At 37.6% G+C, this 26117-nt stretch overlaps 1 protein-coding gene across 1 annotated transcript; it reads left to right on the top strand.

Annotated features, from left to right (window-relative positions):
• Positions 1-13895: 13895 nt before the first annotated feature.
• LOC110462663 lies at positions 13896-21894 on the top strand. The gene is made up of 2 exons (XM_021516742.1): positions 13896-14192; positions 18422-21894. The coding sequence occupies exon 2, from the start codon at positions 18434-18436 to the stop codon at positions 19586-19588; it is 1155 nt and encodes a 384-aa protein (XP_021372417.1). The 5' UTR covers positions 13896-14192; positions 18422-18433; the 3' UTR covers positions 19589-21894.
• The last annotated feature ends 4223 nt before the right edge of the window (positions 21895-26117 follow it).

Genomic DNA, 26117 nt, shown 5'->3' with positions numbered 1-26117 from the left:
TCAGGTTTGGATTGAATAGCATAAGGTGTTTGCGGCGATGCAACAGCCCCTTCTTTGTTGCTGGTCCTCATTACAAGTGCCAGTTGACAGTGAAAACCTTCACGTTGTTCACTTACTTCACGTGAAGTTTGAGCAACATATATATTGCTTTGTCCATCATTTGTAAATGTTTCATTACCCTACATATATCTGTTTCCACTATTCAAAAGCTATGGACGAATGAATTGGTTCGAATGCGTATTCTGAGAGTGTATACTGTGCATAGGCATCAGATGTTTGTCGAAGAAGAGCTGTATACGTACCAGTCTTGACATGGTTTGATGATACTTTAATCATGCCACAAGTCATTTTAGTACATGCTGGACTATTTTTGTGAGTAAGAAATATTTTAAAGTGCATTATTTTATAAATTGGTTCTATGCGAAAGAGAGTTCTCTTAGTCTTGAGGTACAATGTCCGACATGTTGTTATTGTATGCTAATGCATCCTGAGCAGAACCAAGTGTTTTCTTTATTGGGTTACACTGAAGACTTGTGCATTTTCAGTAACGAAGCTTGGACCAATAGGCGGGCCCTCTAAATAGGAGTGGAAAAACGACTTTCCTCATCCTTGTTTCCTTCATAGTATCATTCTCTGGCATTTTCCTTTTCACCAAAAACGGAAATATATTCCCGCCAACTTACATTACTTTACCGTTGTTTTTAGCATTTCCATTCATTCGTGTAATGGTTGTTTCTGTCAGTTGTTTTTCTGTTTCGGGAAAAACATTCATCGGTTCGTTAAGTCAAACGGCCTTTTTTGTCCCCCTTTCTTTCTTGTCCATTGTCTTAATACATTTTCTTTCTTTTAACAAGTTCATCTTTTCATTATTTGTTTATGATTTTCCTATCTGATCATTTTCATTAGCTGTAGAGGCCTGTTCTAAAGCTCTGTTTCATTCCGGTTTGCTCTGAAGTCAGAACCGCTGAATACTGGTGTAGGTATTTATTGTCTGACTGTGCTGTACAGTACTGTTCTGCTTGTTTTGTTTATTTCCACTGTTCCGTGCTGATATCTGTTTGTTTCAGCGTGACCGATTAAGCTTCTTTTTTTATAACCTATATATTTAGAATAAAACTACAGTGAGTGTTTTGACAGAGGGTGTCCAATATTCGTCAACCACAAGTCTCGCCCTCGAACACCCCGCACATTCGCTCACTACACAATATCCATACAGGAAGTGGACATAAAGAGGTGTAACACGAAATGATGATGGTTTCTATGTAGCTAGCACTTCAGCATGCGACTAGGATGAGGATGGTATTGTCCTCCATATATTGTATGGAGCGAGCACGGCAACAATACTGTACAGCACTTATATACTCATACGCAGTATACGATCATCTGCGGGAGAAACCAGGGGTATTACTGCGGGAGAAACCAGGGGTATTACTGCGTGGGAAACCAGAGTACCCGGGTAAAACCCATGTGGTCAGGCAGGTTACCTTTTACCATCCAACCTTTTTTTTTAGATGGCAGAGTACAGTAGAAATGGCTTGACCCTAAAAATAAAGGGCATGTCTCGGATAAACATGGATAGCGGATTCATCCTGCACAACACACCTACATATATATATATATATATAAACTACATTTTGAATACGTTGTTTTTAGAAGAACATTTTTGTTTTTCAAAAGGGGATTTCCCCAGATTTGGGACTTGTGAAAACCATGGTTACCACATCAAAAAACACCAAAATATGCAAAAAAATCGTGATTTTTAACCCAGAATTTGACCCCCGCAAGTAGAATTGTTTTTCTTAAAACCTGTCTGAAATTAAATATCGCCTACTCGGTAACAGAAATACTCACGTTTTAGCATAGGTCATTCCGGTGGATTTTTCACAATATTTACACATGTGCTGAGTACAAAAATAGACTACATGAAAAGCTAGCTTTTGTTGTGTAGACACAGATTTGTAAATGCCCAAAATTGTAGTCTCAAACCAAATTCGATTTTTTTTTTTGAAAAATTATGAAGCCCACATAGTCCACTTCATCATGTATATGCCAATTTTAGTGCTGATTTTTTTTTTAAATTTTGATACATGTTATATCACAGGGGTTATTCATTGTATAACACCATGGCCACCGTACGCTACTGTACTCTGCTACCTTAGTGCTATTGCTCACGTTTTTGCCAACCCTTATTTCACAGACATATCCTTCATTAACATACTGCCTTCAATAGAATAAATATTTAATAGTGAAATTAGTACATCAATCATGTTAACGACATACAATAGGAAAATAATGCATTTATTATGTTTTACAATTTAGTAAAATATTTACATAAATCATGTTTACGGCATGAAATAATAAATTATATACATATAATTTTGTTTGAAGAGAAACTACAAAACAGAAAAAAAGGTGCAGTTAAAATGGTTGATGTTTGTAAGACTGTTATACAGTGATGGTAAAATGTCAATCTAATTCTCAGCGGGTTTGGACGATGGATCTCGTTCTTTTCATGATTCACTATCTTAACGTTTTACTCCAGTATACTTGAAGATTACCTGGCTGTTGTCGAATTAATTAATTCTATTCAGTTTGATTACATTCTTCATCCTGCACTGTTCAACCTGCTATATATTTTTTAATATTTATGCTACATATATTATCAATTGGTGGTGTCAGTTAATTGGCAATTGTCAAATCTGCCCAGACTTAAAAACAAAAACATCACCAAGTTGTTTGGCGAACACGGAATACTTTTCTACTGTCACGTTTATTCTAAATACTGTTTATCTATGTAAAAGCTATGGATGTTGTTCTGCGTACATCAAAGAAGGTTCTAATGTCAGCTATATTCTAAAATCTTACTTATCATATGTAAAAGTTATGGATGATTTGATAGAATTCCAGCCTGGACTGCCTCCTCCTAGGTATGGCGGTAGGTCTGTCGATCTCTCTGTCTACACAGGGTATCTTCACTTGCTATTTATTGTATATATCATGCACACACTGTAGAATCATTTATTTTCGTGTGGTTAACATTTCGTGGTTTTCATCTGTACTAGCCCGTTTCAAGAACATTATATTTGATTTCTGATTTTCCCCTCTCTATATCATACCAAATTTATGTTTTCGTGGGGATTTCATTTCGTGGAATTTTCTTATACACGAAATAAACGAAATTTAATGTCCCACGAAAATTTATGATTTTACTTTACTTCTTTTTGTACTGTTAAAGAATTATGCCGTTGTAAACTGTCTTCCTTCAGTGTTAATGTTGTGCTGCCTTTTACATATCTTGCACTATTTTATACATGTCGACTGCTGACAAACAAACGTACAACACAGGGTTTACAAAGATTCATTGTGCGATGTGAAGGAAACAAATGTACAACACAGGGTTTCCACAGATTCATTGTGCGATGTGAAGGAAACAAACGTACAACACAGGGTTTACAGAGATTCATCGTGCGATGTGAAGGAAACAAACGTACAACACAGGGTTTCCAAAGATTCATTGTGCGATGTGAAGGAAACAAACGTACAACACAGGGTTTCCAAAGATTCATCGTGCGATGTGAAGGAAACAAACGTACAACACAGGGTTTCCAAAGATTCATTGTGCGATGTGAAGGAAACAAACGTACAACACAGGGTTTCCAAAGATTCATTGTGCGATGTGAAGGAAACAAACGTACAACACAGGGTTTCCAAAGATTCATTGTGCGATGTGAAGGAAACAAACGTACAACACAGGGTTTCCAAAGATTCATCGTGCGATGTGAAGGAAACAAACGTACAACACAGGGTTTCCAAAGATTCATTGTGCGATGTGAAGGAAACAAACGTACAACACAGGGTTTCCAAAGATTCATCGTGCGATGTGAAGGAAACAAACGTACAACACAGGGTTTCCAAAGATTCATTGTGCGATGTGAAGGAAACAAACGTACAACACAGGGTTTCCAAAGATTCATCGTGCGATGTGAAGGAAACAAACGTACAACACAGGGTTTCCAAAGATTCATTGTGCGATGTGAAGGAAACAAACGTACAACACAGGGTTTCCAAAGATTCATCGTGCGATGTGAAGGAAACAAACGTACAACACAGGGTTTCCAAAGATTCATTGTGCGATGTGAAGGAAACAAACGTACAACACAGGGTTTCCAAAGATTCATCGTGCGATGTGAAGGAAACAAACGTACAACACAGGGTTTCCAAAGATTCATTGTGCGATGTGAAGGAAACAAACGTACAACACAGGGTTTCCAAAGATTCATCGTGCGATGTGAAGGAAACAAACGTACAACACAGGGTTTCCAAAGATTCATCGTGCGATGTGAAGGAAACAAACGTACAACACAGGGTTTCCAAAGATTCATTGTGCGATGTGAAGGAAACAAACGTACAACACAGGGTTTCCAAAGATTCATCGTGCGATGTGAAGGAAACAAACGTACAACACAGGGTTTCCAAAGATTCATTGTGCGATGTGAAGGAAACAAACGTACAACACAGGGTTTCCAAAGATTCATCGTGCGATGTGAAGGAAACAAACGTACAACACAGGGTTTCCAAAGATTCATTGTGCGATGTGAAGGAAACAAACGTACAACACAGGGTTTCCAAAGATTCATCGTGCGATGTGAAGGAAACAAACGTACAACACAGGGTTTCCAAAGATTCATTGTGCGATGTGAAGGAAACAAACGTACAACACAGGGTTTCCAAAGATTCATCGTGCGATGTGAAGGAAACAAACGTACAACACAGGGTTTCCAAAGATTCATTGTGCGATGTGAAGGAAACAAACGTACAACACAGGGTTTCCAAAGATTCATCGTGCGATGTGAAGGAAACAAACGTACAACACAGGGTTTCCAAAGATTCATTGTGCGATGTGAAGGAAACAAACGTACAACACAGGGTTTCCAAAGATTCATCGTGCGATGTGAAGGAAACAAACGTACAACACAGGGTTTCCAAAGATTCATTGTGCGATGTGAAGGAAACAAACGTACAACACAGGGTTTCCAAAGATTCATCGTGCGATGTGAAGGAAACAAACGTACAACACAGGGTTTCCAAAGATTCATTGTGCGATGTGAAGGAAACAAACGTACAACACAGGGTTTCCAAAGATTCATCGTGCGATGTGAAGGAAACAAACGTACAACACAGGGTTTCCAAAGATTCATTGTGCGATGTGAAGGAAACAAACGTACAACACAGGGTTTCCAAAGATTCATCGTGCGATGTGAAGGAAACAAACGTACAACACAGGGTTTCCAAAGATTCATTGTGCGATGTGAAGGAAACAAACGTACAACACAGGGTTTCCAAAGATTCATCGTGCGATGTGAAGGAAACAAACGTACAACACAGGGTTTCCAAAGATTCATTGTGCGATGTGAAGGAAACAAACGTACAACACAGGGTTTCCAAAGATTCATCGTGCGATGTGAAGGAAACAAACGTACAACACAGGGTTTCCAAAGATTCATTGTGCGATGTGAAGGAAACAAACGTACAACACAGGGTTTCCAAAGATTCATCGTGCGATGTGAAGGAAACAAACGTACAACACAGGGTTTCCAAAGATTCATTGTGCGATGTGAAGGAAACAAACGTACAACACAGGGTTTCCAAAGATTCATCGTGCGATGTGAAGGAAACAAACGTACAACACAGGGTTTCCAAAGATTCATTGTGCGATGTGAAGGAAACAAACGTACAACACAGGGTTTCCAAAGATTCATCGTGCGATGTGAAGGAAACAAACGTACAACACAGGGTTTCCAAAGATTCATTGTGCGATGTGAAGGAAACAAACGTACAACACAGGGTTTCCAAAGATTCATCGTGCGATGTGAAGGAAACAAACGTACAACACAGGGTTTCCAAAGATTCATTGTGCGATGTGAAGGAAACAAACGTACAACACAGGGTTTCCACAGATTCATTGTGCGATGTGAAGGAAACAAGCGTACAACAAAGGGTTTCCACAGATTCATCGTGCGATGTGAAGGAAACAAACGTACAACACAGGGTTTCCAAAGATTCATTGTGCGATGTGAAGGAAACAAACGTACAACACAGGGTTTCCAAAGATTCATCGTGCGATGTGAAGGAAACAAACGTACAACACAGGGTTTCCAAAGATTCATCGTGCGATGTGAAGGAAACAAACGTACAACACAGGGTTTCCAAAGATTCATTGTGCGATGTGAAGGAAACAAACGTACAACACAGGGTTTCCAAAGATTCATCGTGCGATGTGAAGGAAACAAACGTACAACACAGGGTTTCCAAAGATTCATCGTGCGATGTGAAGGAAACAAACGTACAACACAGGGTTTCCAAAGATTCATTGTGCGATGTGAAGGAAACAAACGTACAACACAGGGTTTCCAAAGATTCATCGTGCGATGTGAAGGAAACAAACGTACAACACAGGGTTTCCAAAGATTCATTGTGCGATGTGAAGGAAACAAACGTACAACACAGGGTTTCCAAAGATTCATCGTGCGATGTGAAGGAAACAAACGTACAACACAGGGTTTCCACAGATTCATTGTGCGATGTGAAGGAAACAAACGTACAACACAGGGTTTACAAAGATTCATCGTGCGATGTGAAGGAAACAAATGTACAACACAGGGTTTACAAAGATTCATTGTGCGATGTGAAGAAAACAAACGTACAACACAGGGTTTCCACAGATTCATCGTGCGATGTGAAGGCTGAGGATTGTTCAGTCACTACTACAGTTCTCGTGCCCGACATCACTTGTATTTCACCTAGATTTACATCCCCGGGTGTTCTTGATAAAGCAAAAGGAGCTTACCCTTCCGGAAACCCTGGTCTTAACCCCCTTACTTGTTCACAGTTTTATTGATTTTGAGTTCGAATTATGGTTTTGTTGATACTTCGGTAAATTTGTTGTTTGATGTTTATAAAAACTATTTCTTAAATACAATCAACATACTTTGATTTCCTTAAACATGCATCATGAGTAAAGAGTATTGCAAGAACTTGATAATTCCTTTATCAATAGTAATTGCTCAATCAACATGCTATTTGTTTCTTTTGCTTAACAATGAGCAACAGTCTATTATACAAATAGCAAAAAAGGGTTCGGACATAGGCAAACTGTTCAGTAAGCGATTTAGGTAATCATATGTATATAAATCAACTCTATACTGATATAACTAACATTGATAAGCTAACAAATGACAAAGAACTTATTTCGGTTCACATAATAAACACTATAGAAAAATAATAAAGAAAATAAACATGTCTGCAGGAAGTGTATACGATGCTACTAAGTTTCTATATGTATACACATACTTCAAATTCCAATTTTATTTTTTATTGCTGAAAATGCAACACAAGCGAAAATAAATGAATGAAAAAAGTTCATATGATTTATTAAAAGCCAAGTGTTTGAACATTTCTTTGAAATGCTGGTATTATCAGCGATGTAGGGGAGATAACTTGTAGTTTTGAAACTGTGATTGTCACCCTTGGGGTAGATACTATTTGTTAACTTCATACATGTGGATAAAATCTCACCAATCAAAGTAAGATGTCATAATATTTTCTCAGGCGAATGAAACACGTTAGTCACATTGTAAAGATCAGCACCGAAAATTGAAATTTCGTTCTTCTATTTGTTCAAATTGGTTATGGTGAGTTTGTTTAAGCTGAATCCTGAAAAAAATACCATTTTCATTCTAAAACTTTGCAACAGACGCCCCTCATATAGGGCTGGGTATGTCAGTGTACCGTCCACCCTTCTGTAAATGTCGCAGTGAGATCATGCTACTTTCATAACACAGAGGCCCTTCATATAGGGCTGGGTAGGTCAGTGTACCGTCCACCCTTCTGTAAATGTCGCAGTGAGATCATGCTACTTCCATCACACAGACGCCCCTCATATAGGGTTGGGTAGGTCAATGTACCGTCCACCCGTCTGTCGCAGTGAGATAATGCTACTTCCATCACACAGACGCCCCTCATATAGGGCTGGGTAGGTCAGTGTACCGTCCACCCTTCTGTCGCAGTGAGATCATGCTACTTCCATCACACAGAGGCCCTTCATATAGGGCTGGGTAGGTCAGTGTACCGTCCACCCTTCTGTAAATGTCGCAGTGAGATCATGCTACTTCCATCACACAGAGGCCCCTCATATAGGGCTAGGTATGTCAGTGTACCGTCCACCCTTCTGTAACTATCGCAGTGAGATCCTGCTACTTTCATCATACAGAGGCCCTTCATATAGGGCTGGGTATGTCAGTGTACCGTCCACCCTTCTGTAAAAGTCACAGAGGGATCATGCTACTTTCATCATACAGAGGCCCCTCATATAGGGCTGGGTAGGTCAGTGTACCGTCCACTCTTCTGTCGCAGTGAGATCATGCTACTTCAATCACACAGACGCCCCTCATATAGGGCTGGGTATGTCAGTGTGCCGTCCACCCTTCTGTAAATATCGCAGTGAGATCATGCTACTTCCATCATACAGACGCCCCTCATATAGGGCTGGGTAGGTCAGTGTACCGTCCACTCTTCTGTCGCAGTGAGATCATGCTACTTCCATCACACAGACGCCCCTCATATAGGGCTGGGTAGGTCAGTGTGCCGTCCACCCTTCTGTCGCAGTGAGATCATGCTACTTCCATCACACAGACGCCCCTCATATAGGGCTAGGTAGGTCAGTGTACCGTCCACCCTTCTGTCGCACTGAGATCATGCTACTTCCATCACACAGAGGCCCCTCATATAGGGCTCGGTATGTCAGTGTACCGTCCACCCTTCTGTCGCAGTAAGATCATGCTACTTCCATCATACAGGGGCGCCTCGTATAGGGCTAGGTATGTCAGTGTACCGTCCACCCTTCTGTAAATGTCGCAGTTAGATCATACTACTTCCATCACACAGAGGCCCCTCATATAGGGCTGGGTAGGTCAGTTTACCGTCCACCCTTCTGTCGCAGTGAGATCATGCTACTTCCATCACACAGAGGCCCCTCATATAGGGCTGGGTAGGTCAGTGTGCCGTCCACCCTTCTGTCGCAGTGAGATCATGCTACTTCAATCACACAGAGGCCCCTCATATAGGGCTCGGTATGGCAGTGTACCGTCCACCCTTCTGTAAATATGGCAGTGAGATCCTGCTACTTTCATCATACAGAGGCCCTTCATATAGGGCTGGGTAGGTCAGTGTACCGTCCACCCTTCTGTCGCAGTGAGATCATGCTACTTCCATCACATAGACGCGCCTCATATAGGGCTGGGTATGTCAGTGTACCGTCCACCCTTCTGTCGCACTGAGATCATGCTACTTCCATCACACAGAGGCCTCTCTAGTTTGAGTTTAAGTTCAAATGTTTACAGAAATGCAACAGTCATACAAAATATTCGGTTCAAAGGAATACATTTCTTTATTGAAGTTTTCAAAATAATTGGAAGAAAATTACTTCAGACTTTATAGACACGTTTTACCACTTTTTAGACGCATTTATGTTAATTTGAATAAGATAGGTCGGACATTTGTGTCGCTGATAAATCGATCATGTCAAAGAATTATTTTGAGACTGAATCAACTTTTCTTCAAAATTTCGAGATTTTTGTAATAAATGTCTTTGTTATTTATGAAATATAACTACTATGATATAAGAAATATAGGAATTTATTTTATATTTTAAATTAAGAAATAACTTAACGTCTACAAAACGATAATTCGAACTGACATCACAGAAAACACTTTTTTACCTTTGTCTTGACAATTTTCGAATGTATCGTATATAACTTACAGTTGATAATCTGTTGAAACCCTAGGAAACGAACCTAACTGATTAAATATCATTGCTTGAGAGATAATTAAACGAAGATTTAACTATTATGTTTTAACTAAATATCGGAGATATGGGTCAATAGTTGCATGAGCCTGTTCTTCCAGTATTATACACGGGTGTACCATGATAATAAACGATTACACGGGTGTACCATGATAATAAACGATTACACGGGTGTACCATGATAATAAACGATTACACGGGTGTACCATGCTAATAAACGATGTATCTGGAAGTTAACCAGCGTAAATGGATTATCACATATTTAAGGCAGAGAGGGTTCGCAATGTTATAACATTTTCCTGCAACATCAAAGTTTTCCGAAACTCATCAATCTTATTGAACATTGTCCTGCATTTCGGACGGATGGGTCAGGGCCTTCATTTTAGTCAGTATACTAGGTAAAGCTGATCAATGTCATCTATTGTCCATTGTTCCGAAGTTAAGTTCTGTTGATTGTTAGAACATTATTGTGGGGATGGGAATCATGAGTAAACAATCAGCAATACTTTGAGCTGCAAGTATCAATGTACAATAATGAGTCAGATTCGCCGTAGACACTCGGAGGATAGACAGTTCCGCAATATGCCATCATTTCCCTGACGTCTACGAGGCTAGGGTTACTGTAATGCTCACCCTATACTGCAAACGATTATTTTGTCTTATTTTCAGTCTTATATCGCTAGTCGTTAAGATGTTTAAGTCTAACAGGTTCTGTTTTATTTGATGCAGTTCTGAACAAGCTAAGTAAGTAAGAAAACTATTTATACATTCGATATCACCTTGTATTTAAATATTAAAGATGTTATCTGTACAATCAGTAGTTCTGAACAAATCGTCTCTTATATTGCTTTTTGGTCGACATTGACAGAGTTTACGTCACTGTCAGAACTGGACGATGATCACCACAATTAGGAGGATACACTGTGCTAGTGGTAAGTTGTCGTTGTTAGATATTAAGGCATTTAGCGAGTAAAGGGAATGATACAGTCAGTCTTAAGAGAGAAAAAAATGATTTATTTTGTAACCATTGCAGACTTTTTTGGCAATGGTATTAATTCATACTATCATACCGTACTTCGTGTGCTGTATATCTGTTTTAATGCATTAAAACAAACAAACAATACTTAAAAAATAGCCAAAGAAAAAATGCGTACCATGATGCTTAAACACCCACAGGAACATATCTTTACAAAACATATAATAGTATCATATATCAAACTATTCTAATAAAACTCTTAAAGGGTCTCGATTTTCCATTTAGTGTTTTTTTAAGATGACTGTTTTGATGTTGAGATACACAATGACGTATTGAATCCTGATCCGTCGAAGTTTATGGGACATAAACCTCCTAGGGTATTGGAACAAATGTAATTAATTGCAAATCTGTTAATATCATGGTTTTTTAACCACACCCGAATAGGATTCAACACTTATATTAACATTCAGTGCGGTTTTGATAATTTCAAAAATATCGGACTTGTTCAAGTGCAAGTGACGTCATTATTCATTGTAAGACGTCGTCTTGATAAAAGAGAAAAAGGCATTTTGTATTGAGAACAACGTTTATTCAATATAACACATAAAGACATGTTTATTTTAGTCGGATTTCCTTTTTAGCAGAAAGCAAAACGAAAATAATCCATAAATGTTTCTACTTTTCGCTATGACTCACAGACGTACTCATTTGCCAATTAGAAAGTTTATGGAAAAAATATACTTCGGGTTCTTTGGAAGCTATAATGAGTCAAACATAAGTAGAAATGTAAATATGTAACGACAATAACACTAGATAACTGTTAACACATGAAACGCGAATGATTCGTACATTAAAAAAGGAAATATTTTAAAATATGTTCATGTCATAATTTCCAGATTACCGTTAATACAGGTAAAGCGAAATGACTCCTTCAGAAAAGGACACTATTTTCAAGCACATTTATGTTATATATCCAAATGAAATGACGATGAACTAATAATGATATATAGTTTTAAAAGTTTGTCACGAACTTGATAGTTTTCTAAATAAAAACATTATTTTTATATTTCCAGTTATGTTACATGCTCATATAAGTTTTCACTTTGATATATGTGTCAACTGAAAAATCAAAATTTTACTTTTTACACAAACAATATACGAATTAAACGTGTCGCAACGTTTCAAGACCAACTGGCCCCTTTGTCAAGCTGTAACTCAAATCTTATTATTAAGATCTTACTGAAGATATGTGTCAACTGATATCGCATTTTACTAAAAAGGTCATACTGTTATTTTGTCTAACGTTTTGTGTAATGATGTCTTTCCAAATGTTTCGTCGTCACCTCCGTTCTTATTGTCTGCGTACCTTTTCCGACTTTGTCTCTGCGTATAAGAGATGCAGTATATTATTTTCCAATCTTCTTCATGATTAAAGCTATGATATAATAGTGTTTGTACATACTTTACTTGATACAGAATATATATCAAAACGCATCGTATATGATTTAGGTCAAACACAGTATACTGATAAATTCATATGTAATTTATTTGTACATTATATATATTCGATATTAACAAATGTGTTGTGTGATACTGAGATCTAATAGCCACGATCGTTTTGATATCAAATAACTGTTATACGTATCTCATGTGATATGTGTTACGATTTTTAATACCACTTTGCTACTATAAAACAATTAAGATGAAACGAAATCATAGCAATTTTATCAACGACACGTATTTAATTAACAATAACTTAAGTTTGTAAATAAGTAAATCTTGAGTCCCGATTTAAATTCTACCATCTACTCGGATTGGGATAAAATCAACCCTTTTGGCACAAGTGTTAGACGGTGACCTTTTGTAAGCCACATTTTTAGTTCCTCGTCTTGTTAAAATTAAATTTTGTTGAGTGCTTATATAATAAAGGACATCACGGATTTGAAGCCTCTGTAAGTTGTATCAGGTTTTAGTTTGAGACATACAGACAGACTTTTCACATAGCATTATGAATTTGAAAATGTAACTATTAAAACAGTCTTAAAAGATATCGTGATCGGTAAAGAAAATATAGGTGGTACCGTACTGGATGTTGACTTACAGAATAAAACTTACCCCTTGTAATCATGCATAGCCGACGGGTAATCACCGTCAGAACTCGATCATGTGGTAAATATTTCTTATATGATTCCATTGTGTATTGTGTACTACAATAGACACAGAAAACCCATAAATGAACGCATTGTGTAAAAGAAACATTTACACTTCCACTTAATGATCCATGCCACCTATAAAGGCAGGGAGCTAGATTGGTACAACAAGTTTTATACGTGACCTTTTCCTATTTTGTCGCTTTGTATCGCAATGCTATATCAGTTGACCTGACTGTTAAGACATTCGATAGTAAGTTGTATAGAATAAGTAAGCCTTGTCATACAGTAATACACACTGTCCCCGAGGTACGACAGTTTGTTTCTGTAAAGTATTTAATACCTGTTTTGCGGCTACATACCTTTAGTCTAAATAAAAATAGTGGAAGGTCACATTTTACTTAAGTTGTCAACATCGGGCCTGGTAGGGACAGGACATATTTTTTAAAGAACGCCAGTTCACTGAACACAATTAATTGATTATCGGTATATAATGGTTCAACCTTTAAAAATCAAGAGGCGTACTCTTGTCGAATCTCGAGTTTTTTTAATTTAGATTAAAGATCGCTTTAAAGTGGGTGTCCCCTTTCGGGAACTTAGAAATTGGACGTCAGACCGGGAGCAGTGACACTTTCTACTCAAAGTAACTACATTTTACATAATGTCAACGCGCACAGAAGGATGCACAAGCAGAACTGTGATTTGAGTTACCTGTCATCGACTGAGCGGACCCTTTCTGACTGGGTTTTACCGAGTACAACAGCAGCACTACAGAAACTGGTTCAATGTAAAGGCGTACTGCAGTGGATCAGGATACCACAAGAAGTGAAGCTACACCGACAGAACGACTGATTTCTGTTAGAATATAAACGAAATATCTTCGGTCGATTATTGATAAGTTTCGGGAGGAGCAGGAGAGGAATTCTTTCGGCATTATTTTTCATCGACTTGGGAAAGTATTTATTTCGTTGACTTCAAATTGGATTTGAAACGAATTTGCATGTGAAGAGACTACTTTGTCCGGTAACTTCTGTCGAATCATCAGTAATCGTAGACGTAAACAAATTACAGCTATACCAGTGCCATTCCAGAAGGAACAACATGTCATGATTTATTCCATCTGACGTGACAAACATATCCGCGAACTTCAAACGTCACCAGAAGAGGAAGGAATGCCCATTGTTCGTGTACGCATTTCATTGATGTACGTATTGAACTTGTTCTATTTATCTTTTTATCTGTATAAGAATGTGCAGTAAAATCTTTTTTTTTTTAGTTATAGTTAAAGCGAAAAAAAAGTGTGAGTACCTATGTTGTGTTACCATTGTTGGACCAGTCAAAGTACATTTATTTGTCTCCAGTACGGAACGTCTAACCTTAACTAATTAAGCTTGTGTCCATAAAATATAAATTAATATACCCTGGGTAGGTAAACTAATTACTATACCCTGTGGGTAGGTAAACTAATTAATATACCCTGGGTAGGTAAACTTAACTAATTAAGCTTGTGTCCATAAAATATAAATTAATATACCCTGGGTAGGTAAACTAATTACTATACCCTGTGGGTAGGTAAACTAATTAATATACCCTGTGGGTAGGTGAACTAATTACTATACCCTGGGTAGGTAAACTAATTAATATACCTTGGGTAAGTAAACTAATTAATATACCCTGGGTAAGTAAACTAATTAATATACCCTGGGTAGGTAAACTAATTAATCTACCCTGGGTAGGTAAACTAATTAATATACACTGGGTAGGTAAACTAATTAATATACCCTGGGTAGGTAAACTAATTAATATACCCTGGGTAAGTAAACTAATTAATATACCCTGGGTAAGTAAACTAATTACTATACCCTGTGGGTAAGTAAACTAATTAATATACCCTGTGGGTAGGTAAACTAATTACTATACCCTGGGTAGGTAAACTAATTACTATACCATGGGTAGGTAAACTAAACGATTTGCATTGGTTATGTCCTAAGATTGACTCCTGGAATTTTTTGTTTTCTATACAAACATTAGGTTGGGACACCAGAATGTAATTGCAACAATAAAAAGTGGTTGATTTTGGGACTGCGATATAAACTTATGAAGTAGGTTGAGGCGTTAAAACATACAATTACAACACTAACCAATGTTACGCTGGTTAGGATACCAAGTCAGGCGTAGTTTGTGATTCTTTATTAGAGTCGTTGCGAAAGTATGTTTATTGAACACTAGTTTCCTTTTATTTATATATACTGGAACAAAAAAACAGATTGAAAATCTACGTACAAGTCAATTGTAGATTTGGTTATGTTACAAGACGATTTCTCACCTGACACAGTTTAATGGGGAAAACGTGATAACATAGCTGACACGATTTCTCACATGACACAGTTTAATGGGAAAACGTGATAACATAGCTGACACGATTTCTCAGCTGACACAGTTTAATGGGGAAAACGTGATAACATAGCTGACACGATTTCTCCCCTGACAAAGTTTAATGGGAAAACGTAATAACATAGCTGACACGATTTCTCACATGGCACAGTTTAATGGGAAAACGTGATAACATGGCTGACACGATTTCTCACCTGACACAGTTTAATGGGAAAACGTTATACCATAGCTGACACGATTTCTCACCTGACACAGTTTAATGGGGAAAACGTAATAACATGGCTGACACGATTTCTCACCTGACACAGTTTAATGGGGAAAACGTAATAACATAGCTGACACGATTTCTCACCTGACACAGTTTAATGGGGAAAACGTAATAACATGGCTGACACGATTTCTCACCTGACACAGTTTAATGGGGAAAACGTAATAACATGGCTGACACGATTTCTCACCTGACACAGTTTAATGGGGAAAACGTAATAACATAGCTGACACGATTTCTCACCTGGCACAGTTTAAGGGGAAAACGTGATAACATAGCTGACACGATTTCTCACCTGACCCAGTTTAATGGGAAAACGTGATAACATAGCTGACACGATTTCTCACCCGACAAAGTTTAATGGGAAAACGTAATAACATAGCTGACACGATTTCTCACCTGGCACAGTTTAATGGGAAAACGTGATAACATAGCTGACACGATTTCTCACCCGACACAGTTTAATGGGAAAACGTAATAACATAGCTGACACGATTTCTCATCTTGGTGAGAAAATGTCTGAAACTGATTTGAACTTGTGGCATGGTTTTCTCACCCTATATGATTCCTCACACCAGGCCCCCGTCCCCCGTCGCCGACCCCATACACCATACACCCCTACCATCTCACTCAGTTTCCCTCCAGAACAAAAGACAAATCCAATCCTTGTTCGTTGTCACACTGTGGTTTTCTGATGATTAATAATAGGTGTATTATAAGGAGGCAGTCTGTATTTTGTCAAAAAATGAAGGGATTTTGTTGTGGCTTAAGAGTTGGAAGCTTATCAAGGTAGTCATATGTCTATTTTAAATCTTCTTCCGAAATGGAGAGTACTCTTAGTAGAGTGTCTCTACTCAAGCGCATCCAATGCATTACTAAAACCCGGATAGCAGCTTAGGTAAAGTGAATGATTGGACGTTTGTGTATCTACTGTACAACATATTTGATAATATTCCATTTCGTGATGAATTTAACCTAGAGATATGTCTTTTTACGCAAAATTGTGAAAAAGTATTATGGCAACAGATATGCGCTGGGACAATCATTACTACTAAAATATTTACGTCCCAACTTATATCGTTTTAACAGGCACCAGTCCTGAAGTTCAGAGGAGATATTTACTGTTTCGAAAAGATATTTAAAACTTGTTATTTGGTTGTGGAAATTATTGTTGAAGGTCAATACTATCTAATAACAAGTGTGTAAATGGTTCGTGACATGCTATGCATTGAGTCTGGCCTTCGCGTTTAATAAATACTCGCAAGATTGTGTAATGTTTGCATGATAGAGTCGGAGATAGGTAAGGACAACCTCGTCCCGAAACCTTTCAGCTAGGACACCAGTCACCAATTACAGGTGTAGTAGTGTGTCATTTGTTATGTACGCATTTATTCCAATTACTTTGCCGCTGTGATATTACAATCTTTGCTATTAGTGGTTTAAAATATGTAAAATAAAGTTTAAAATCAATAAGTAGAAGCGATGATTCCACAATGGCGGCGCGATCTGCCCTTTCAATTACTGGCATGTCCTGGAAACAAGCATAATTAAAATGTGACATTTTCAGGCAGTATGATGTAATGGTAGAAAGATTTTCTAATAGAAATTCTCTGTTGCAATCATAATAGATAATTTCTTTCGGTACATCTTTTGATTATATTTTTTCAAGGGTAAGATAGATAGCATGAGTTAAACGATGAATATGGATCATATAACTGTCACGAAGCGAAAGGTCAACCATAGGTCAATCAAAAGCCATAGATGACTATAAATTATTGCAAATGACTAAATTGTGTCGATATTCATTTGGACATAATTTGGATTGACAACAAATGATTAAGTTTGTTTTGAATTATTTGATTTCGTTTCTCGCGATGCTTATAAAACGACGGTTTAGCTGGTGTAGTTTTGAAAGCCACACATTCAAGTCCAGACCCTGTTCTATAGATTCTTAGCAATACTTTTCTATCAGCTGATTGATGATACATTGGTATCGTATAAGCATTGAAAGGCTCCATACCATGTACTGTGTTAAGCTTTTAAGCTCGTTAAGAGTAATATGATATTAATGTAAAGTTTGTATAACGTGTATTTTCATTTAAAATGAAGACATACATGTCCCAGGATTTCAGACCGCTATCAGACGATAAAAACACAATAAATGTAAAGTTGTTGACAATTCGGTTGAAAATATGTTTTAAAATAAAAAAGATATGACAGTATATCTACGACCATGACAGTAACCACACAAAGATACACTAAAAAGTGTTACATGAATTCCTTAATTAAAACGCCAATACCATACCTATCACGTTATGCATTGAATCAGTGATAAAAGCTCTTGATACTATATTGTGGTCACCCTGACATTTACTGCAATGAAAACAGTTAGAATAAAATATAGGTTACCTACGTTAGTTCAGTTATTTAAAATTACATTATATTGTGGATGTTGGCGTTGATGTTTTCAACAGAAAGGTTCTGGTAGAAGTTGCCTATTTCAAAAGATTTTCTTTAGGCTGGTAAATATATTTGTAACATTTTTATAAATAGTTAGATGTTGTATGAGAGTCTGAAAGTTCGTTTATGCTTTTTTTAAATGTTGATATGAATAAGTTAATGTGTTAGAGAGACTGTCACTATGTTTTTTGGGTTGATATAACTATGCGTGTAGACATTACATTACATGCATACACTGCAGATGAATACAACGGTATGCGATATGTTTATATTGAGAATATTTTTCTTTTAAGTTATTGTTATACTTTCAGTCATTGATAACCATGCCTCGAAGACTCTTGGCGGATCACCTGTTTGGTGAAACAGCTAACTGTTCCATTGTGCGGATGAGCAATGAAGCTATGCTACAGACTAAGATGAAAAATGAACATGAGAGATGGAAACTACTGAAAGAACTTAAACAATTGATTTCTAATGAGAAGGCTGCAAGGTTACATACAACACGCGAGCTTGAAATGCTGCGAGATGAATACACGAAGATGATAGCATATGGCCGCGTGTGTAAGGAGCATGGCTTTGGAAAGTATGACCCGCAATTAAACAGACGACAGATGTCAGAGAAAAATGATGTTGCGAATAACAGCCTAAACATTTTTTCTAGACAAACTTCATTGTGTTCAACACAGCTACCGGACATTGACGACGCGCCCGGCTATGTGAGGATACTGAAGAGGAACCCCGTGAGGAGGAGTAAATCCGACTTGTCGGACAGCAGACGAACTGACACTGCTTACACACGGACCAGATTTTCGTCCATTGCAGAGAGCGATATCAGTGACACTTTCACAGCCCTGGATGACGGAAACCCTGACGCAGAATGTCAGGAAAGTGAAATGAAACCTATTCCTGAGGAAACACGAACGAATGAGGAGGAAAAAGAAGAGCAAAAGATAACATCGGCGTTGTCTTCTATCCTTGCAATAAAGCTGCAAGCACTGGTAATGTGGAAGCAACAAATTCACAAAAAACCGGAACGGGTTGTCTCTGAACGTCCACGATTTGTGCGGAGAATGACTACAGGCGAAGCCCCTCCATCATCCGACATCCGGGCACCATTGACACGACCACCATCTTTGTTGCCGGGGGAATGTAAAACGGTGTTTGGAATGAAGAAGTTCATGGAACGCGAGGTTTCAAACAAGATGTTTGTTCTTTCATCTCCGAAGAAGGATAAAGCGAAAATGGACAAAATGATTGAAAAAGCGCGTCTCCCGCAACTCATTGAAAGGCGAAAGACAACTTCAGCAATATTTCGAGATTTCCGAACGTACAAAGAGTCTCTACATAACCGCAGACCGGAAGCCAACAAATTGGAAGAAACAGGATTGGAAACCAACATATCACAGGATGACCAATTGGTGACAAACATCTTGGGAGACAACATGTCTGAGAAAAGCGCTTCTTCTGATAGCTTTTGAATAGATAACATCAAGAGTGCATTAAAATAGGTACCTGTTACTGTTACATAAATATGTTGTTGACAGATTTACGAGAGCCTAAGATGACGTAGACTGTTATAAAACAATCTCGTTGGTTAGGAGTAAATGCTTCTGGACGTTGGAATCGACCCAATGTTGATCAGTGTATTAAATTAACGTGCATAGTAGTTAAGGCAATATAGGTTTGTGTATGGTACGATGATATTTATGACGCTGTTGTAATATCCATGTCTGTACTTGATGAGTAAAACCGTCTGCTCCAAGCAGCATGAGTGTCACAGGGTTTGTTAGGGGTTACTTAGACTAAGGGTTAAACGAAATGAACGTTCACATGTGAGACCTACCCGGTCTATCGTTACAGGAAAACAACAACCAATTACAATAACAAGTGTTTTACATTTACATTGGTATTAATGATTGTACAGCGGAACACATCGGTAGTTGGTATGGCACTCTTATCCTGTTATACCACCTAAATCAGACAAGAATCATATAGGAATGCCACGTTCATTATTAACACAATGTATCCGGCTCATTGTCATCCATGTCAATTCGAAATAGGAGAAATGTTGTTTTACTGGTAATATATAGCAATAGGTTTAACCCTGGGACTCGATAATTAAACAACACCGAATTTGGTCAGTGTCTGGATGATTCCCTCTCTTGCGTTACATTTGGTGACAGCGGTGGGATTCTTGAATATTTTGAAAGGCCACTACCCAGATGGTGCATCGGGTACGCACGCCGCTTTATACCAAATATATGCCACATATGTGAATACCGATATTTAAATGGGGTCTTTAAATGACTTATCGGGGGGTTGAAATTGAGGTTGCCCATGCCATTTGTTAGAACGCTTTTGGATCATCGACCGTTTTCAGTGACATGATGGGTTCTCTTTCGCACGTTACAAACTACTATTTTAACACCATATCTAGTCAAATAGTCTTTATTTGGCAATTAAAACATAATTGTCAACCAAACGAAGGCATTTTTTTTTTTACATCAAATGATTAATTATAGAATCCGCCCATGGAGAAGCTTATATTCATATTTTGAACGAAGTCGTAGTGATATCCTCCCCAGCCCGTGATCATGTTTGTACACATATGTATATTATCTGTATGATATAATAGTAAAAAAATAATTTTTTGAGACGTTTCCTTATAGAATGTTTTTAGGTGTTGGTAACAAAGCTTGAAAATCCATCCTTATTAAATAAATTAAAACGTAAACAGTGATTTTCATCCTTGTTTGTGTTTACTATATCTTCCCTGTTGTTGCATAATCAAGTTAAACATAGATGATTCTTCTGGTCGCTAGCAGATTTATCACTGTGTGTCTTCATTGTCCAGACCACAGCTGTTTTTACCGCCCCAGATTTTAATGTAACTTTGCTTAGGTATTATTTCTCAAATTCTTGGAGTCGTTATAATGACTGATGTTAATGTGCAAGCTATCAACATAGTGTACACATCTATAATCATTTACACTGCCCTGGATTTAAAAAAAACCCATTTAAAAATAAGGTTCACCGAGCCAAAACAAATATAGCTGTTTTAGTTAAATTCTAGTTTACACAATATGATGTTTGAAGTAATTCAATTGCAATTACAATCTCTTATAAAACTTCACTTTAGCCTTCATATTTATTTTCTTTACTTTTCAAACTTAAACTAGTGTAGTCAAATTATCCTCATACTATTGCATGTTGACACTGGGGCATGGTGTATGGAATCATGTTTTTGCAGGGAGGTTTCACGTGGGCAATCACTGGTGTTTCTTTTGTCCACATTAAACATTGTTTTGATTACTACACTAGAACCATCGGATTATTAAAGTTCTGCTTACCATACAGATTGTTTGAATTTACAAACAGCTGGCTGGAATGTTTAATAGTTAGTTAAATACTAAAAAAATCCTCAGTCATATCAGATTTGTGCTAAAGGGGCACCCTTAGATGTCAGATCTCCTGCAGGACATACACAATAAAAGGCGTTGATCATGACAACATCCTAAAAATCATTTTCGTCAAACTGTATCACTATATAATATTTCCTCTGTGACCTATGACAAGAAATAATTTGGCCTTTGTTAAAATAAATTATACTGATACATACATATTTCAGTCACCATCTACTGCTTCACGCTCTACAATGAAGCCATGTGCAACATGCCCTAGTCTCAAGGTATTCGAGGAGCTGTATTTATGAAACCCTTTCATGCTTACTCTCATATTCTGTGCTCAAGTTCAATTTCTTGATTTGATTAATAACATAATAAAAAAATAGTTATGTCCATGATTTTTAACAATTTTGGGGAGATTTTCAGCAAAATACCATTTTTAAAAATAACAGTGCATACTTGCCAACTTTTTAAAATTTCCATGGGGAGATTACGTGTGCTCAGTTTAAAAACATAGACTATATGTAAATAATTTGTGGGTATAACCCAAAGGGACAAAATCACATTTAAAATGCATCTTTTGAGCTGTTCTTTCAGATGCAATCATCCAATTTTAGAAAAAAAAGAATAGTTTAGCAATTTCGGTAGTTAAAAATGCTCAATTTTATAGTTCTTTATGGCTATGAGTCTTCCTCCAAAATAGGGAGATTTGGCAAGTATGATAGTGTCATACGATTTAAGTGAATGACAAGAAAGTTGGTTTGAACACAGAATCTACGCTTTAGCATGAAAGCCGTGTCACGAGTATGAAAGGAAATTTTATTTATAGGTTTCCCCAAAAAACCCACCAAATTTGGATTTAATCCAATTAAAGCTAGGGAAACTTATAAAGCATACTCCTTTTCTCCTCCCAAAGAAAAAATTACACGATTACTCTCCCTGGAACAAAGGCACACTGAACCAGAAATATTTTACTTCAATATTTTATTACGTAATCATGTTTGATTTATTGGTGCATCAATAAAGCTTAATTTGATATCAGGATATGACAACGAAACTTCTCACTCACACTGACATAACCCGGCAAGTTACAGGAACACAGGTATAGGACAGTGGGGCTGTCCAGTATTTGGGGAGGATCAGAGTTCATTCAGGAGCTCCAAGGAGCCCCAAACCTTTAATATTTGTATAAAAACATGTATATCATTGTATAGCTTATATCATCAGACACCAGACTCAAACTCCTCCCCCATCATATTGTATAGCTTATATCATCAGACACCATACTCAAACTCCTCCCCCATCACACTTTGGACAAAACATTATAGTTCACAAAGAACATCTCCACATTAGAATGACAATGACAATCATTTAAATTACATTAATATTACAATGTGCATAAATTATCCTTATCCAGGTGGACACCAAGATCTAGTGAGGATATACGATGTTCTAGTAAAGATATAGTAAAACTTACGTCGTGTACAGGGAAGTGTAACACAGCTTCGTAGTAATGTTAAAGAGATAAAATAGTGCCAAAGTTAACACAAGGAGATCAATGTCGTTTTCCTCAACAGAATGCAATACTAGTTTTACTACATCTAATAATTACAATATATGTACTGAACATTACAATATACATTCAGTTTTCATTAGAATTGTTGACATCTCACATTGACATAGACAGGCTGCCACTAAATTTGTGGTGATCATTCTGATTCATTTCTTTATTTTTAACTTATATACATCATGTTGAATAAATTATCAAGTGAATACCTTGACATGTGACACAATTTTACAAACTCTACTTAGATGGCTGTGCTCATCACTATTTAAAATTTACGGACTTGTCAAAGGTTTGAACATTTAAGATATTTGACACCGATCAAAGCTTAAATATTAAAAAAAGGCATCTAGTAGACACTGCAAAGTTTTTCACGAGTTATGTCCCTTGGTCTCAATTAATTAATCTTAATACATACGGTAACATATAGTCATATCCTAATATATATTGTGATGCATTACCTATACCTCAATATACATTGAGATGTATCTTAATATTTGTAGTGATGTATATATATTACAAATAAATAATATACATATATATCATAATGAAGAAAGACAAGAAACACACCTGTTAAAGTCAGAATCAAGGATTTCAGGTACGGAGGTCACTAACATAGTGTCAAGGTAAAAACACAAATAACATCACATACGTAGAATAAATGATATACAACCAACAAAATGTACACTTACAATTACAGAAAATAGTTACTGTAGTTAAATATATACATGAAATGTATTATAAAGAAAAGTTAACTGTTACCTTTTTAGCGAGTATATTAAACTTGAGATGTAACCCACACAGGAATTAGGTTATACTTGAGATGTAACCCACACGGGAATTAGGTTATACTTGAGATGTAACCCACACAGGAAGTAGGTTATACTTGAGACGAAACCCACATAGGAAGTAGGTTATACTTGAGATGTAACCCACACAGGAAGAAGGTTATACTTGAGATGTAACCCACACAGGAAGTAGGTTATATTTGAGATGTAACCCACACATGAAGTAGGTTATATTTGAGATGTAACCCACACAGAAAGTAGATTATACTCGAGATGTAACCCATACAGAAAGTAGGTTATACTTGAGATGTAACCTACACAGGAAGTAGGTTATACTTGAGATGTAGCGCACACATGAAGTAGGTTATATTTGAGATGTAACCCACACATGAAGTAGGTTATATTTGAGATGTAACCCACACAGAAAGTAGGTTATACTTGAGATGTAACCTACACAGGAAGTAGGTTATACTTGAGATGTTACCTACTTTCTGTGTGGGTTATACTTGAGATGTAGCCCACACAGGAAGAAGATTATATTTTAAATGTAACCCACAAGAGATCTGTCAGAACTGATATGTGCTATGAGATTAAACATATATCAGCCACTTACAGGAGATATAGTAAAAGATCAATTTTGATAAATAGTTTTCTATCTATAACTACCCTTCATGAAATTCAGAAGCTCGAGTAAATTCATTTCTATACATAGATATGTTAATCAACATTGCTTCAGATGCAACAGATCAATTATATAACAGGCCATGTATGCAGAACAGTTACTGATAATTCACACTTCATTTGGAATGCTTTCTGTTGATATATCAGAAAGTCATGGAGTGCTCATGTGAAGTTTATATAGAGATATGATTAACAGCAACTTTTTAAAACATTCAAAACTTTTGTGAAAACTTTGGATACAAACATGCTCTAATAATGCTGCAATAATACGGATCAATTGTGAACAGAAATACTGATATGACAGGCACAGACACAATTCTCTATACTGGTCCTGTGGCCGGGCAAAGACACAATACTCTATACTGGTCCTGTGGCCGGGCAAAGACACAATACTCTATACTGGTCCTGTGGCCGGGCAAAGACACAATACTCTATACTGGTCCTGTGGCCGGGCAAAGACACAATACTCTATACTGGTCCTGTGGCCGGGCAAAGACACAATACTCTATACTGGTCCTGTGGCCGGGCAAAGACACAATACTCTATACTGGTCCTGTGGCCGGGCAAAGACACAATACTCTATACTGGTCCTGTGGCCGGGCAAAGACACAATACTCTATACTGGTCCTGTGGCCGGGCAAAGACACAATACTCTATACTGGTCCTGTGGCCGGGCAAAGACACAATACTCTATACTGGTCCTGTGGCCGGGCAAAGACACAATACTCTATACTGGTCCTGTGGCCGGGCAAAGACACAATACTCTATACTGGTCCTGTGGCCGGGCAAAGACACAATACTCTATACTGGTCCTGTGGCCGGGCAAAGACACAATACTCTATACTGGTCCTGTGGCCGGGCAAAGACACAATACTCTATACTGGTCCTGTGGCCGGGCAAAGACACAATACTCTATACTGGTCCTGTGGCCGGGCAAAGACACAATACTCTATACTGGTCCTGTGGCCGGGCAAAGACACAATACTCTATACTGGTCCTGTGGCCGGGCAAAGACACAATACTCTATACTGGTCCTGTGGCCGGGCAAAGACACAATACTCTATACTGGTCCTGTGGCCGGGCAAAGACACAATACTCTATACTGGTCCTGTGGCCGGGCAAAGACACAATACTCTATACTGGTCCTGTGGCCGGGCAAAGACACAATACTCTATACAGGTCCTGTGGCCGGGCAAAGACACAATTCTCTATACTGGTCCTGTGGCCGGGCAAAGACACAATACTCTATACAGGTCCTGTGGCCGGGCGAAGACACAATACTCTCTACTGGTCCTGTGGCCGGGAAAAGACACAATACTCTATACTGGTCCTGTGGCCGGTATTGCCATTTTGCCAATTCTGGACGTATCAATTGAACAAAAAGGCAAGAATTTCAACTTCAATATCAAAAGCAAAAACAAGGCAACAAAGAAGAAAAGGTAAAATCTTTCTAATAGATAGGCAACACTTTAATATACCTATGAAACACCTACAATACACCAACAATAGACCTACCATACAGGTAACTACAAAAAATGCCCCAAAAAGTGTGTTTTGACAACCAAGGATT

The sequence above is a fragment of the Mizuhopecten yessoensis genome, unplaced genomic scaffold, assembly GCF_002113885.1.
Source record: "Mizuhopecten yessoensis strain PY_sf001 unplaced genomic scaffold, ASM211388v2 scaffold1461, whole genome shotgun sequence".
Taxonomy (NCBI): Eukaryota; Metazoa; Mollusca; class Bivalvia; order Pectinida; family Pectinidae; genus Mizuhopecten; species Mizuhopecten yessoensis.
The sequence above is the reverse complement of the archived record's forward strand: the minus strand, read 5'-3'. Positions and strand labels throughout refer to the sequence as shown.